The sequence below is a fragment of the Helicoverpa armigera genome, chromosome 28 (assembly GCF_030705265.1).
Source record: "Helicoverpa armigera isolate CAAS_96S chromosome 28, ASM3070526v1, whole genome shotgun sequence".
NCBI classification, from domain to species: domain Eukaryota; kingdom Metazoa; phylum Arthropoda; class Insecta; order Lepidoptera; family Noctuidae; genus Helicoverpa; species Helicoverpa armigera.
The window spans coordinates 6,007,721-6,024,329 of NC_087147.1; the positions used below are offsets into that span (position 1 = coordinate 6,007,721).

At 35.6% G+C, this 16,609-nt stretch overlaps 1 protein-coding gene across 1 annotated transcript; it reads left to right on the plus strand.

The window, feature by feature from the left end:
• Positions 1 to 13,775: 13,775 nt before the first annotated feature.
• LOC135119016 (uncharacterized) lies at positions 13,776 to 15,433 on the plus strand. The gene is made up of 2 exons (XM_064042268.1): positions 13,776 to 15,002; positions 15,368 to 15,433. Exons 1-2 carry the CDS (start codon positions 13,776 to 13,778, stop codon positions 15,431 to 15,433), a joined length of 1,293 nt encoding a protein of 430 aa, XP_063898338.1.
• The last annotated feature ends 1,176 nt before the right edge of the window (positions 15,434 to 16,609 follow it).

The window sequence follows — 16,609 nt, forward strand, 5'->3', positions numbered from 1 at the left end:
AATTTTTTATAAAAAAATCTGTAAAAAAAAATATTTTCAAAACACAAACTACATAGTTAAGTTGTAATAAAATATATGACCTGCCGCCTGTCTAACCGACTTTTTCTGGCGGCACGTCGTTATAGAATTGATTGATGTTTCCGACGGAAATGTTGTGTAGGGTGACCAGGATGTCAGGAGACAGGTGGATTATTTTATAGGGTTTTTGGGAAACTGATTTTTTGGTCTTGTTGTCAAGTTTTTCATTGGGAATTGTCAAAGAAATTGTCATTATTTACTGTGGTCTAAAGGGTAGTATGGGATGAATATAATGGTCTATTTACTGCATAGATTTTTCTAACAGTTTTGAAGTATACCTAATTTTGTAAAATATTTACTACATTTCTTATCACTCTATGCTCAATTCCATCTTAAACAGTTACTTAGCTGTTTAGCGTTATAGCGCAACAAGGTAACAAAAATAATGAGTCTCAAATCTCAAATATAAACAAACAATTTTAAAGTATTTTAAACTATTATTCGAACCCTGTAAAGTGATTTTTTTAAATTGTTATTTTTGAGGACTCTAATTTAACCCTAATTTTAAAGTACAGATTATATCATCCTCCGAGCCTTTTTCCCAACTATGATGGGGTCGGCTTCCAGTCTAACCGGATGTAGCTGAGTACCAGTGCTTTACAAGGAGCGACTGCCCTATCTGACCCTCAACCCAGTTGCCCGGGTTGCCCGGGTCAGGCGCAGAGGATGAGGATGATGATGAGTCTCAATACTCAACCATTAACCGACAATCATAAACTACTATAATGTTTTCTACATACCAAAATCATGGTTCCATTACACGAAAAAAAAAATGTATCGTGTGTTAGAAAGTGTGTGAAGTAGTGTACAAGCTCTCAACACGCGTGAACTAAGAGCCGTGTCAGACGGGACGTAGGTAACTTCCTTAGACGTTCCGTTCTACCGCTTGTAAGGCTGCCTACAAACTTACACGCTATTGAAGTATCGGAAATATTGACGTAAGGTTTTAGACGTGTGGAGCAAAATAAACTTTAAAGTCTGAAATTGGCAATCCGGTTTGAGTAAGTGTGGTTTAATGCTCATTCTTTCTCTGTATGAGAAGAGGCTTAAACCTTGCTGTGAAATAGTAAAATAAAAATTGCATTAATAAGGTGTTTTTTCAGGGTGAAAATCATGAAAGGTGCCCTGTAATATTTTCAGGGGAATGAACAACCACTGTGTAATGTATCTGAAACCTACTATATATCCCTACTGAAGGCACTTGAATTGAACTTTTCAGTCAATATATGTAGGTATACATAGGATAGTTTATCCTTTAAGAAAAAAGAAAGCCATACATTTTTTTTAATGAGAACTTAGACATGAATTTATTTTTATTTTATTTATTTTTGGTTTACCAACAATTGTATACACTGACACAAACAAAGAAACAAGCAACAAATAAGAGTAAAGTGTAACAACCACTTACAGGTAAACACTGCGTGCACACAAATCGTTGCCGTAACTTACAATTTTAGATACTTATAGGTATATAAAAAGATAACAAAATAAATTAAAGAAATTAAACACTATAGGTACTATAAGATAATAATTTTATAACAAATCCTTCCCAGCGAGACAATGCGGGAAGGGAAAGGAGCTCAGTGATCGGGGAGATACTTGTGAAAGCTGGCTTTCAATTTTCCCAATCCATCAAAGTGGAGGTCGATACGATCACTGCAGCTGTTAAAAACCCCGCAAAACCTCGCGTAGGGAGAATTTGCACCCAGAACATAAATAAATAGCTAATAATAAATTAGGAAAGGAAAAAGAAAGCAATTACAAAGGCTCTTCTAAAAACTTGTTCTTCGAACCTTCAATACCTACAAAATGTCATTAAAATAGTTACTCTTAACGCTAAAACTTGTTTGTTCGTATATAACCAACCTACGTTTGTGTTTGACGTTCACCTAAGTACTTGAGTAAACTTTCAGAGTAATTAGTTACAGATTCTAGTCTATAAGTTTAGCTGGGATGCTGAGCTGCTTATGGGTAGTGCCTTTTCATGTTATAAAGGTGGGCTCGAGTTTACTTGTGTTTTTTTTTAAAGGTAGTTTTTTCATCAAAGTGCGACGGAGTTGGTTGGGTTTAATTATTAACCGACTGCAAAGAAGTGTGCTGTTTTTTTTGTTATAAATTTTATTTCCACGATTTAATTAAGGTTGTCTCTAAGAGATCGCTTTTAGCAATAAGTCCACCAACGCTTTTAGCAATAGGTATTTTTATTGCAAGTATAGCTTGGTGTGTAGCCCTGTGTACCTAATAAAGTAAATATAGGTATCTGTCTATCTATCTTATATGTAACGGTTCAAACCGGATTATGTATCTGTCTTATCATCAAAAAAAAAATCATTTTTAGCATAGCTAGCCCATTTTCTTACTCAAAATACATCATATTTACCTACCAAAAACAATGAATTAAATAAAAAGTTCAAAGCAAAAAAAAATGCATAAAAAAAAAACAAAACATCTTCCCCAGCATCAGTCTGACACAGATACAACGTCACACCACAGCACATTCACACACAAAGCTAAAATATCAATCAAACTCGTCGCTAGAACGCGACTGTGACAAGCGATGATAACGATGTGTCACGCTTTATACTGACAACTATCGTGATACCTGTAGTAGTGTAGTTTTTAGAGTTCCGTCGTCGTTACTGGTTGTATCGAGTTGCCCGGATAACTGGGTTGAGGAGGTCAGATAGACAGTCGCTTCTTGTAAAATACCGGTAGGTACTCAGCTGCATCCAACGTAGTTGAAAAAAGGCTCGGGAGGTGATGTAAATATGAAACCCTATTTATTGGTAGCTCTGGCCGTATTTCGCCAAATTGTAGGTATGCTATGAACCTTGATAAGACAGTTGAAGTTTCCACAGAACTTCATCATCCTCCTCTCCTTATCCCAATTTTATTTAGGGTCAGTGCAGCATGTATTCTCCTTCCATACTCTTCTATCTGCAGTCATCTTACAAAACACACAAATCTAAAATATCAATCAAATATTATCGATACTTATTGCTAAGTCTGAGTCGTGGCGGTTTAGTAGGTAAAGAACCAACGTCTCAGGTTGATGCGTGGGTTCGATTCCAGTTCAGGCAAGTACCAATGCAACTTTTCTAAGTTTGTATGTAGTATTTAAGTGTACCTATCTTGGACACCATTGACAGTGTTTCGGAGGGCACGTTTAACTGTAGGTACCGGCTGTTAGAGTTTTCTATCTTAATTATTTCTAACACATGTAACAATATTGTTAACATACGTCATTCTGCAAACATAAAAAAAAACAACAGCAATTAACAAGATAAAATAACAAAACCAATCGACTGAAAAATCACTCCAATCAAACAATATACTCGCATTAATTGCAATAAAAACAAGAATCAATTAAAAATGGAGTACCAATGCATTGCTGGTTGTCAGTCAATTGAAAATCAATGCATTACATGACTAGAGCGCATTGAATGTGACGTATGACGCCCGACGCCTCGTTATCGAGACATGGGTGAAACTTCCACGGGGGTATTATGTATCGAATTTGAAAGTAGTAGTTGCTGTGTTGTTGAGCAACTTTTTGGGTGCTGTGAATTTTAGATGGGTGAGAAATATGAGTTAATTTACAGACTGTCTAGTCTTATCTTATCATTAAATAATTTCATTTTTTTTTCTGAAGAAAAACTTGTATCAAACATTTTGAATCTTTCCGTCTAGGCCGCCTAACTTTACCGAACCCGAACCATTTTCAGTTTTAAATACGCGTTTTGACTGGTCAAATCGACGATTAGAACATGTAAATAAGCCTGGTCTGGGTCTATTGTATAATTGTATCGAATGTTACATTACAGATTTAACTATTTGTGGATAAAGTTTCGTAAGCTACACTAACCACGCACACGTCATATCAAATAAATTCATAAAATGTATGAATTTCAAGTTTTCTTAAAAGCAATAATAATTATTTCACTGAAAACCAGATGAAGCACTTCCCGAAATCCATAAAAAAGTGGCGCCACAATCACGCAACTTTAACCAAACATAATACCCCCGTTGAATCTACACAGCACAGTTGTCAATGCATTACACCGACATACTCGTGCAACTTGTGATATTATTGACTCTGATGAAAGGGTAAGCAGAGTTGCAGCTTGTCATGGTAATTGCTACCTAGTATGTACCTCGTGGAAACAAGATGGCGGATGTGGGGAAATTAGTTCGTGTGAAGTCTTTTGGAGTTTGCTTTCATTGGGAGTTTAAATGTGATTTCAATTGCAATTTTGATTTTATTGATTTTGATGATCCGATCTCAGGAACTACGGTGCGCATTATAGTTTTCTTAGACTAAAATACATATAAAAATGATATAAAACTTAAACATAATGAAATAAAGATGATAAACTAAATGAAGTAAAATACCATGACAATTTTTATGTCCAGCTTTTCACTCGAATTCAACGGAAAATCCTTCATTTTACAACATTAAAAGTCAATCAATACTAAATTCTTTATTAGCATTCCATGTATTATACAGGTGATACTTTCATTTCACAAACTAGAAACAATTTGGAGGGTTCATAGAGCAGCTTAAAAAAGTACAAGGACAAACAATATAGGACAATTACAAACATGAAGCGGTCTTATCACGAACTAACTCCTGAAAACCCCACATTTTCATAGGCCCTCAACCACAGGTTTTTCATGAGCAACATTTACTTGATCAGAACGTAACTTCCTCTAATCACCGGCAAATGCTCATTGAACATAATTCCCGTTCTGACCACATCATTAACGCGGCCGAAGTGGGGGGTAAGCCCTAGGCTAGGTTATAAGTGGAGCGGGAATTAAATGGTTCGACCTATGTATTCAAATTACTTATATCGAGGTATTTTCTATACTACTCTGGCGCAAAGCTCAAGCATAAAAAAAAAATAGGCACCTGATTATGTCCGAAAAAGGGTTATGTAAGTATTTACTACTTATGTATATTTTTGATGTCACTTTTGAGTGTGTACATACTTACTCCTATATACTTAGTACTGTAGTATTGGAAGGTAGTTTGCATTTAATTGGTTAACGCTAGTATTTCTGGGTCTATATTTTTTCTCCTTGGCTAATTTTGGAGACCAAAAGAGTAACGTATTGATTTGTCGAAGAAAGCTAATAGTTATGTACATACCTAATTATTAATTGATAGGGATTAATGCATACATTGGAGCGTATGTTTTATTGTAGGCACCATCTGCGACACACATATATATAAATGATCTTTTGTAACTAAATTGGAGTCAGATAAACAATATTAACTTATAGAAAAACATGGCTACTTATATCAGTATTTTTTTACATTTTAAAATTATTGAAATCTCGCTCCGCTGCCTACATGACATAGACCTACCAAACTAATACAATATCGTTTACAAATGACTCCATGCAAAGCCTATTAGCAATCATTGGAGTGACGTCACAGCCCGCTGGACTACAATAGATTGCATCTAGTGGCTTTATCATGTTCAAAAATGTGGTCGTTTTGTTTAATTTTTGGAATAATTTTTCTGCAAATTTCTGCTCGCGATTTCACCCGTAAACCGAGAGAAATGCTTCCCACATATCACTAAAATGCGGCCTGTATGTTTACCTGGTATATGAGCTATATTTGTGCCAAGTTTCATCGAAATTCATTCCGTAGTTTTTGCGTAGAAACGAAATCCATACATACAAACTTTCATATATGTTAGCAAGATAGTAAAAAAATTACGAAGTTTATATTTATTTTCACATAAGTAAATAATAAATCCTATTTAAACACACATATTCTATATATCCACATATCCTACCTACTCTACAAGTTTACAAAAAAAAAGGAAAAAAATACGAGCAAAAATTTAAATCAAGAAGGTTTTAATTTAAATCAAGAAGGTTTTATTTTAAATCAAGAAGGTAGTCATGGTCGGTTAAAAAAGTTTTTTAGGATATTTGCACATACATATATGTATATGTGTTACCGCGAGAAACAGCTAGTTCCACATAATATTTGCACATATTACAATTAACATTACATACAACTAAACCTACGTACATCAGGATATGAGTACCTTAAGCCACAATACCTGAGCCGAGCCAATTGTGTCAGCGGATTGGCTGGGCGCGTAATCTCCGATGTTACATTATCAACTGATGGTTATTAGAGTATTGCCCTGTTATGTAGGTCTGTCTGGCTGTTATATTATAATCCTTAGTAATATTGTAAATGTGAAGTACATATGTTTGTCTGTTGAACTATCATGCTAAAACTATAGAAACGATCTAAATGAAAGATACCAACACAGATAGCCTAGTCTTTTTTTCTTATCTTATTTGGCCGAGGAAAATGATTTTCGTGGCACTACACTAAAACTACGTAGAACAGCTAGTAAAATATTAATTAAAAAAGTGACTACTTTCTAAGGGTGTCTTGGACACCAATGACAAAGTAAAGATGAAGGAAAACGTCATAAGGAAACTTAAAGTCTGAATCGCCAATCCAATGTTTTTTTTTTCAATGTTCAATGTTATTCTTTTCCAGCAAAACAATATAACAATTTTGTTTGACAAACTAATGTGAGGAACCACAGGACCAATTTGTAAAAAATAGAATACAATATTAGGTATATACATAGTACTTTTATCGTGGTGGCCTAGTGGGCAAAGAACCAACCTCTCGAGTATGAGGGCGCGGGTTCGATTCCAAGTCAGGCAAGTACCAATGCAACTTTTCTAAGTTTGTATGTACTTTCTAAGTATATCTTAGACACAATGACTGTGTTTCGGATGGCACGTTAAACTGTAGGTCCCGGCTGTCATTGAACATCCTTGACAGTCGTTACGGGTAGTCAGAAGCCAGTAAGTCTGACACCAGTCTAACTAAGGGGTATTGGGTTGCCCGGGTAACTGGGTTGAGGAGGTCAGGCAGGGCAGTCGCTCCTTGTAAAGCACTGGTACTCAGCTACATCTGGTTAGACTGGAAGCCGACCCCAACATAGTTTGGGAAAAAGGCTCGGAGGATGATGACATAGTACTTTTATCGGAAAAGGTAATGTTATGCTACTTTTTAATCGGGTGTGCGGAAAAGATCCCTCGGGATGCAAGTAGAACCGCTGGCACAAGCTAGTTACAACTAACATTAACGGACGAGATACAAAATAAAGTGAAAATATTCGGCGACTCAAACTCGGAGTGTGGTGGGAACGAGCGTGACGTCACAAGCGTTTTGGTGACGGCTCGCGAGATGTTTAGCTGCGGACGAATAGTTCTTAGGGTTGCCAACATACAAAAATAATCTATCTATAAATCTATATAAATAAAAATGAATTGTTGTTCGTTACTCTGATTAAAACTCGAGGACGGCTGGGCCGATTGAGCTGATTCTGGTTTTAAAATGTTTGTCGTAGTCCTGGGTAGGTCTAAACGGTGAGCAAATAAGGAAAAGGCGGTACGCAGTTCGCCGGGTCAGCTAGTCTACGAATAAAACTTTAAGAGTGGAACCAGTCTTTATCAAGGGTGCTAGCTTGAAAATGTAACTGGGTTGAGCAGGTTAGATAGGCAGTCGCTACAAGTAAAACACTGTACTCAGCTGCAACCAGTTAGCCTGTGAGTCAACCAACGCATGTTTGGGAAAGGCGATGGAGAACAAATGACCTTTCCATGAAGTGTTGTTTTATGTTTTTGCACTTGTACCTCGGGGGAATGGTACAATGGTACATTAAACCCAGGCCTAGAAGATAAGGAGGTATATATCTGATATTGTAGGCTTATTTTTATTAATGCTATGGTTCAGCATGAGGACATGGCGATAGGTGGTACGCTGAAAACGGCGAATGTCGAGGCAATTTTTTATATTGGGATGCCCGAAATCACGGGTGAAATTGTAGACATATTTGACGGTAAAGCTATTTGTGTAAATAAAACATTTACTTCTTATAAAGAGGTAGAATAAATCGAGATGTTGTAAGTAGCAGCCTATTTCAAAATTGTATTGTTTTTTTTTCACCGTGTAGAATTTTGTGGAATCGTCAACCCTAGCATAGTTAGTTTAAAGTTGGTCAAAAATATTCGCGAGTCACACTCGTCTGAATATTGAGAATTATTTGTTTTTACTTGAGTTTGTTCTGTTTTGTTTTAAACTGTTAGGACAGACAGACAGTTCTCGTTTCAATGAATTGTTATGTTGTATGTGTTAAAGTTTGTAGACAGATATGTGTTAAGTAGTTTATTTGTATTTACTTGATTAAATTGATTTTAGATAATTAAATGTTATAGATCTTAATCGAAAAGTATCGTTCTCTAATTCGAAAAAAAAAACAAAGTTGTGATACGTAATTAAAAGAATACTAGGTATATTCTTAAGCCTAACAGCCTTACTACAAAAAATTAAACATCTGTTGAACGCTTGTTTAAAAGCGTGGCTGTAAAAGTGTGGCTGCGAATAGGGCCTAATTTCAACGTCATATCATCATTAACTTCATTGTTGATGATGTCTGCCAATTTTTTAAAGGAGTGTTCAACAGCCATTTCAAATTGTTTGTGGTACGACGGTAAGAATTTGTTTGAACGCGCTAATCTCAGGAATAACTGGACCAATTAAACACATGCTGTACTCCTTTAATGTTAGATACCCCATTAATGGACATAGCTATAGCCTAATATAAGCGGGTAAAACTCAGAATCTATTTACCTAACATACAAAACAATTAAATCCACAGCATTAATATATTTTGAGGCACACAACCAAACTTTGTTCCCCAAACAAGGCTTTATATTTCCTGTTAAACATTTTACCAAAATACCCTTCAAACTAGCGGTGAGTAAGTTCAGACGCTATAATATCGAGGAGTACTCTGTGATCGATTACTTTATAACTTGATAAACTTATAAACTAAATAAAACGTAAACAAAGCACTTATAGCTTTGTTTACGTTTTGGGGTAAGTTAGCGTTAAGTAAACTTTAGAATGGTGGGGGGTATTTTTTGTTAATTTTTTAACTGATTTCTGAAAAAGGAAAAGGATCTCAATTCGACCGCTTAATATATGGAGCGATGTGTTTTTATTTTTGTAATTATTTTTTAATCGGTTAGATAAGTGCCTCACTAACGCATTAAATTGTGTCTCTGTAACATTAGTGTCTTATCTAATAAAGTTGATGAATAAGTAAATATATTTTTTGAGCTGAATTAATAATTAAAAAAAAAAATACTGCAAATCTGTACCAGGGAACGTGCTTTCACATCATAGTCAATCCGATTAAAAAAATCTTTCTGTGTTAGATAGTTAATTTACAAACGAAGGATACCTATGTGTGCATTATTTCCTTTGCATGAGGACCTGCAGGGATCCTATTGAGTTTAGAATAAGAATAAGTTTATTTCCAAAAAGGTACATTTTCTGTTATCATGTTATCATCATTAAGATTATAAAGTAACGTTAGAAAGAGTAGGTATTTCAAGAAAACAGTCAACCAGTGGATACAGGTTTCCGTCAAGGTCAAGCAAAGTAGCTAACCTTTGGGTAGGCCTTTGTCCAGCAGTGGACATCTTTTGGCTGTAATGGCCGACAAAATAGCCCAGTTTAAAAAATCTTACAATAAAACCATAGCTTTGAAAAAACAAAAAAAAAATACCAGTTTTCAGTTCCGTCAAATTGATTTATGTTTTCCAAAGCACCATTGTCAGTTATATAGCTGAACCTTTGTTGAGTTCTGTTTTATAGCGTTTTGAGTAATGGCCTCCGTTCCCAGTTCCCAGTTCCCAGTGGACGTTGTAAAATATCATGACATTTGTAACTTATGGCGGTTCACATATGCAGTTTGAAAGCGATGTTCAAGATTTTTCTGGGTGTGTTTAAAGTTTATGGTAGTTTTTTAGGTTAGGTTTTTATCTGTATGTGTATGTATTTCCTCTGTTTTTGTTTAAATATCTACTGGGTTATTCCTATGACTTGAACTCAAATAAATATGTGTTTAGTTTTTCAACATCCACATAAAAAGTAGTCGAAGTCCTTTCTAAGACTTTAGACAGATAGATAAAAAATTTACGGAGCATAAACCAAAAATTCACAAAAATACACAATAAATTTTATTATTAGATGTAAACCAAAAATACACAAAGTACACAATAAATTATTAGGTGTAAACCAAAAAACACAAAGTACACAATAAATTATTAGGTGTAAAAATTACATTTGAATCAGTTCATTAGTTTTGGCGCGATAGCGAGATAGACAGACAGATAAAGTTACCTACCTTCGCATCTATAATATCAGTAAGGACAAGTTACCAATCAAAACTCTACGACTCTAACAATAAAATTATAAATTCAAAAATACATTGAAAACAATAACTCGACGATGAAAATAACTGGCCTATTAGGTGCCCGTCAAATTGGGGCCTGATTCCGCCATTATATTGAACGGGGCCCTATTTCCAGCGGATTAGGGCAGATTATACAAATGTCTGTCACTTTATTATGGAAGGTAATTGACTGGTATTAATTTATGATAATTTTATTGTTTTACGTTAGTATTATGACTGTTTTTTTTTACTATTGTTACGTACATAAAAGTATGAAAACTGCTGAGTAAATTGAGATGAAATGTAGGGCAATGGAACGCGGGGGACCAAACACCTACCTTCATAAAATGGTCTCCTAAGTCTGACATATACCTACTATGCTGAAAAGGCGTCAACATTGGTTTAGCCAAACGTGAGATAACCACGCACAAACAAACACAGGTATGTTCCTTTCTATATAGTATTTTTATTAACCTAATAGAGGTTATTCAGAACTCAGAAATATGAATCACTTTACACAAAACAGACTACCAGCAAACACATACAAACTACAAAAAAATAAAAATATTTCGTTCGCTGTAAAATTTTAATTTGATTTCCAATAAAGTAACGCATGAATAAATACTATATGGAACAAAAAATAACTGTTACAAAATAACTGTTACAAAATAACTGTTACTAAAATCACTGTTACTGTGATCGCTGTTCCGATACTCAACGTTCCTGTTCAAACAGTAATTAACGAGTAACTCGCACTTGGATAGGTACCTATGTGCTTATGTATTATGGGACGGTTCCGTATAGCTTGATGAGAAGTTTGTTTTGTACGTTTATTATTTTGTTTTGAAAGCAAATCATCATCTATCAAGTCTTTTCCTAACTTTTTTGAGTCTGGTTTTCAGTCTAACTTAATGTAAGTGAGGACCAGTGTTTTACAAGGAGCGGCTGCCTTCTTGACCTCTTCAATCCAGTTACTCGGACAAAACAAGACATTGCAGTAAGACTGGTTGTCAGGCTATCCATAAAGACTGCCAAAGATGTTTAAATCACTGCTGGGAGCCGCCAATTCAACTTGCATTCCGAAACAAAGAGGAACTCGTCATAATAAGATGGTTACTCAACCACGAACCAACGACGTTTACCATTGCTTAACCTTATGATCAATATATAAGTCGACTCAAGACTTTTCAAGGAAAGTTATAACTCTCTATTGTCACCCATCCAAAGTCTAACCGCATTAAGCATAGCTTGATCTATGGTCAATCCAAGAGTGCATCGGTTACTTAACCATATGCTTCTTTAATTTCAAAATACCTACCAAAAAACAACTATCTTCAATTAAATTCGAATAACTATGTAAATACAGTTACCCATACACTACATTACCATAATATTACTTCCAGTCCAGATATTTGAAGATAAAGTAAATTGTACTATTGTGTACTGGGTTATTATGTTAGAATTACACTGTAGTGCAAAATAAATGTCTCACCGAATGTTCCCTTGTTTTAACTTGGTTACAAATACAATACGTATTTGTATTGTTTTTGAAGGAGAATACAATACTAGTAATGTTTCTTGGTTGCTGAAAATAGTTTGGGTAACTGAATTGACCAAATTATCTTTATTATATTGCTATTATTTTTATAACTTCTTAGTTGTTTCATCTGGCTAAAAAAATACATGTCAATTGGTACGTACATTTTACCGATTCTGAGAACTTAGTATATTACCTTGGTATCATAATATTTAAGAGTGCTGTACCCTTAAAAACTAGTTATACATAGGTACTGGAGCTAGAAAAAGATCTAACCTAAAAAAATCTTGTGGTACTGAAAAATGTATGCTAACCTACTTTAAAATGAAGTCAAGGGACCCCAAAACTCCGCGCTTTATCTCTGCAGTGATGAATTTTTAATTCTGACTCGCGCAAGAATGTTGAAAGATTAGAAGTGTATTAGTAGGTACTGTTAGCATCCCTGGCAGTCGTTACGGGTAGTCAGAAGCCAGCAGTCTTACCAAGGTGTATTCGGTTGCCCGGGTAACTGGGTTGCGGAGGTCAGATAGGGCAGTCGCTTCTTGTAAAGCACTGGTACTCAGCTGAATCCGGTTAGACTGGAAGCCGACCCCAACATAGTTGGGAAAAAGGCTCGGAAGATAGTAGACACTATTGGCGCCCTAGCAGGGACCTTTACCTGACGGTATAAAAACGTATTTCTTCAGAATTATACTTTTGGGAGATGCTGTAGTTTTACGTTCGAAGGAATAGTTCAAGTTTTGCGAACATAAAATGTTAATAGAGGTCAACTTTGTATATTAGTGATGTGACATTTTTGTGGCACCCAACGTGGGACCTTTTATGACTATTTTTACACAGTTTTTTTCGTTATTAGAATAGACTAAAGTTGGAGAATGTTTTAGTTGCAATATCGATAATATAACAGAAGATATGTCTTTGATTATATCTAAAGTTATTACTTTCTTTGAAGTCTCAAAACCAAGAACGGAGCAACAATTTAAGTAACTCCAAGTAATATGAAACTGATAAGCGGTAAATTAAGTAAAAGACACTTTGAATTCTTACGGCGTATCTACGATATTCCATTTCTAAGATATACCTTACAAATGATGCTCAAACTTCTAAGTTAAACAATCCTTTAACATGAAACTTAAGAGTTTGAAGCCGCAACTTAGAACGATGAATAAGTATGAATTTTAAAATTTAAATTGGCTAAGATATGCAAAATTTTGATTTAAACTAAGCTAGTGGAGGCTGTCTCACACAAAGCGACGGATTTGTAGGTAATTAAAATATTTTTTAGTTGAACTCTCAAATCTCTTTTGTGACCGTTTATTAATGGACAAAACGTTGTTAATTTGGTGGTTTAAAAAGTCATTGACTTTAGTTTTGTTTTGATTTTTGAAGAAGCATTGAACTTGTCTCATAAAAGTTTTACTATTTTTGAAGTGGACTTCAAGATGGCGACGTTAAGTGTGATCCTAAGTGAATGGTTTTTAGTTATTTTAGTTAATCTTGCAAGTAAACGACACTTGTAGGTAATTAATAATGTGTGTGAAATGAGAGAAACATATAATGTAATTGCGATATTATTTTTTCTATTAAAAATCATACACTTAAAACAATCAGTAACTGATATTCATATAACCCATAACACAAAAAAATAGGTCTCGTGTCGGTAAGCGCGCGAGGTGAACGTATGCATCTCATTAGCGAGTTACATTTTTTAATCGTTGTGCATCGGTCCCTGCGCGCTGCAGTACTATACGTACCTGCGGGCCGCGCCCGCCGCCGCCGCCTAGCGATAACGACGACATTGATCACGATTCAAGTGTATGGACAAAAATAGTAACCAGACGGAGAATGATAGTGCCATAATTATGGATAGCAATATTAATGATCGGGAGCAAGAGATGTCAGATTCTGAAGGGGAGTATCACCGAGAAGAGATAATAGTACAAGCTGAAATAGAAGAGAATACATTAAGACCAGAGAAGCGAGACCGAAGTGATGAAGAGGAAGAATGGAATTTAGTAAATAGAAAGGAGAAGAAATTAAAAATGCAGAAGGAGAAAATCGAGATATATTTATCAAGCCAGGAAAGAATGCCTAAACAATTTGCGTTAGCCAAATTGTTTAAAATGAGTGGTATAGTGGATATAGACAGAGTAAAATATATAAATTCCTTTAAAGTGCGCATCGAGGTAGACAATGAGTTTAGCGCAAATAAAATTGAGAAATGTCAAGCATTTATAGACAGGAACTGGAACATACAGAGGGCTATGGAAAGAAGCTCATCCTATGGGGTAATTAGGGATGTGGATTTAGATCTGTCGGATGAAGATATATTAAAATGTATATCCTGTAAGAAGCCAGCTGAAATAATATCTGTATATCGGCTAAAACGCCGTGACCCGGAAGGAATAGGCTGGCAGCCGAGTGAAGCCGTCCAGGTTTGTTTCAAAGGTTCCTTTATACCACAATATGTGTACGTAGAAGGTTTGCGTATCAAGGTTACACCATACTTGTTTCCGGTATCGCAATGCTCCAAATGCTGGAAATATGGTCACTTGTACAAGAAATGTCCTTCTAGTAAAGTAGTTTGCCCGAAATGTGGTGGACCCCACGAGAACTGTGAAACAGAAACCTTTAGGTGTGTCAACTGCAGCGGTAAACATATGGCATTGGCTAAAAAATCTTGTCCAGTATTTTTAAAAGAAAAAAAGATAAGGGAGATTATGAACGAGTTCAACTGCACTTATAGAAAGGCACTATCGGTTTACGTTCCTCCGTCGCCAGTGAATGTCGACAACAGCAGTGCTGAGATGCAGTCGCACCCCAACACGCGTATTGTTGAGAACACTAAAATGGAAATGGATTATGTTTTCAGTGATTCCCCCGTTCATATTCCTACTTTTTCGGAAATTGTCAAGGCAAAGACTTCGATACCTGTTACAAAAAAGAAAGTCTCACCGGTCAAATCTTCTGTCAAACAAAATCGACTGAATGATGTGTGCGAAATAGATCAGATTTCGACGACCACGACAGAGACGACTGGCCAGGATAAGACGGATAAAATTCCCTCTCAGGAACATAAAAAGAAGTCGGTTAATTTTGAAGAACTTCTTAGCAGATTGAAGGAAATTATTTTTTTGAGAGGGCAAACAATGAAATGGAAATTTCATGAAATAACAAGATGCTGTCTTGAGTGGTTTATATTAGTGGTAGTCGATTATGTTTCAGATTGGTCATTGTTTAAGATAATTTTGGATTACTTTTATAATAATGGTTAAAAACAATCATATTGTTAAGCTAAATTTAATGCAATGGAATTGTCAAAGTCTTAAACCTAAGTTAGTTACTTTAGAGCAACTTCTTTGTCAGAATAAAATTCATATTGCCGCACTCAGCGAAACTTGGTTAGATGGTGAAGCACATGTAAAGGTCAATGACTATATCATTTACCGTAAAGATCGCGATGACGGTTATGGTGGAGTTGCAGTTCTGGTACACAAATCAATTCAATCTAGCCCGGTAACTCTAACCACTGTTAATCCAGGAATTGAAATAGTCGGGGTCAGGGTGTATAACTGTGACTATATCCAACATATTGTATCTGTGTACTGTGCACCATCAGTTCACACTGAACGCCGGGATTGGGATCATATTTTCTCTCTGTTCAACAGCAAATGGATGGTCTTAGGAGATTTCAATGGCCACCATACAAATTGGTCATGCAAGACAGATCATACAGGTTTACAAATCTATGATGCATTAATGGATAGTTCCCTAGTAACTTTAAACGATAACAAGCCAACCCGTATTAAATTAGTAAATAGCCAGTTGCAATCTTCTTCTCCAGATATATCTTTAGCTTCCGTAGACATAGCTTATAAACTAAATTGGACCACTCTCAATGAAACCTTAGGCAGTGATCACATTGTTATTAAAATTTCAACACATGTATCCTGTGTCTCGCAACCCATCGTACGGCGAAATTATAAAGGGGCAGATTGGTCCGGGTATCATAACTTTTTGGCAATGATCTGTGAGAATTTTAACATTTCAGATAATCTGCAAGACTCGTACGATACATTTTGTGATTATATAGATATGGCCGCTGAAATTAACATTCCATTAATAAAGATGAGCACAAATCCCGAATCCAACTTTAGACCTAAACCATACTGGGAAACGTCATTGTCAAAACTAGTAGCAGAAAGGCGCCTCGCGTTATCGCAGTTTAGACGCAATCCAACTCCTTATAATTTAAATAAATTACAAAAGAAGATAAGCGAGGCTCAATGTTGCATGCGAAAAGCTAGAAGCAAATCATGGCAAGATTTTTGTTCATCCATAGACGGATCGCTATCCCAAGGTGATTTCTGGAGAAAATTGAAATGGTTTAAAGGGTATAGTGCACCTAAATATTTTATTAGTAAAGAGAGATCATATGATTTGCTACAACAATTGGCACCAGACTATGTAAGTTCAGAAACGCCACAATTTTTTTCTAACAATCCTTGCCTGGAGAAGTCTATTTCCATCAGCGAGTTGAATAATTGCATTAGGCGTAAGGACACTTCTCCGGGTTGCGACAATATTTCATACTCAATGCTGAAGAATTTACCTACTAACGCAAAACTAATCTTGGTATCTTTTTACAATAGTTTCCTTAGAATGGGTTTTGTACCCCAACAATGGCGTAATATTC

Bases quoted from the DNA above. Each gene is read 5' to 3' on its own strand.
- LOC135119016 (XM_064042268.1), top strand. From the start codon at position 13,776: ATGGATAGCAATATTAATGATCGGGAGCAAGAGATGTCAGATTCTGAA. The intron at 15,003-15,367 runs GTTAATTTTGAA...TTTACCGTAAAG, and splicing joins AGGAACATAAAAAGAAGTCG to ATCGCGATGACGGTTATGGT.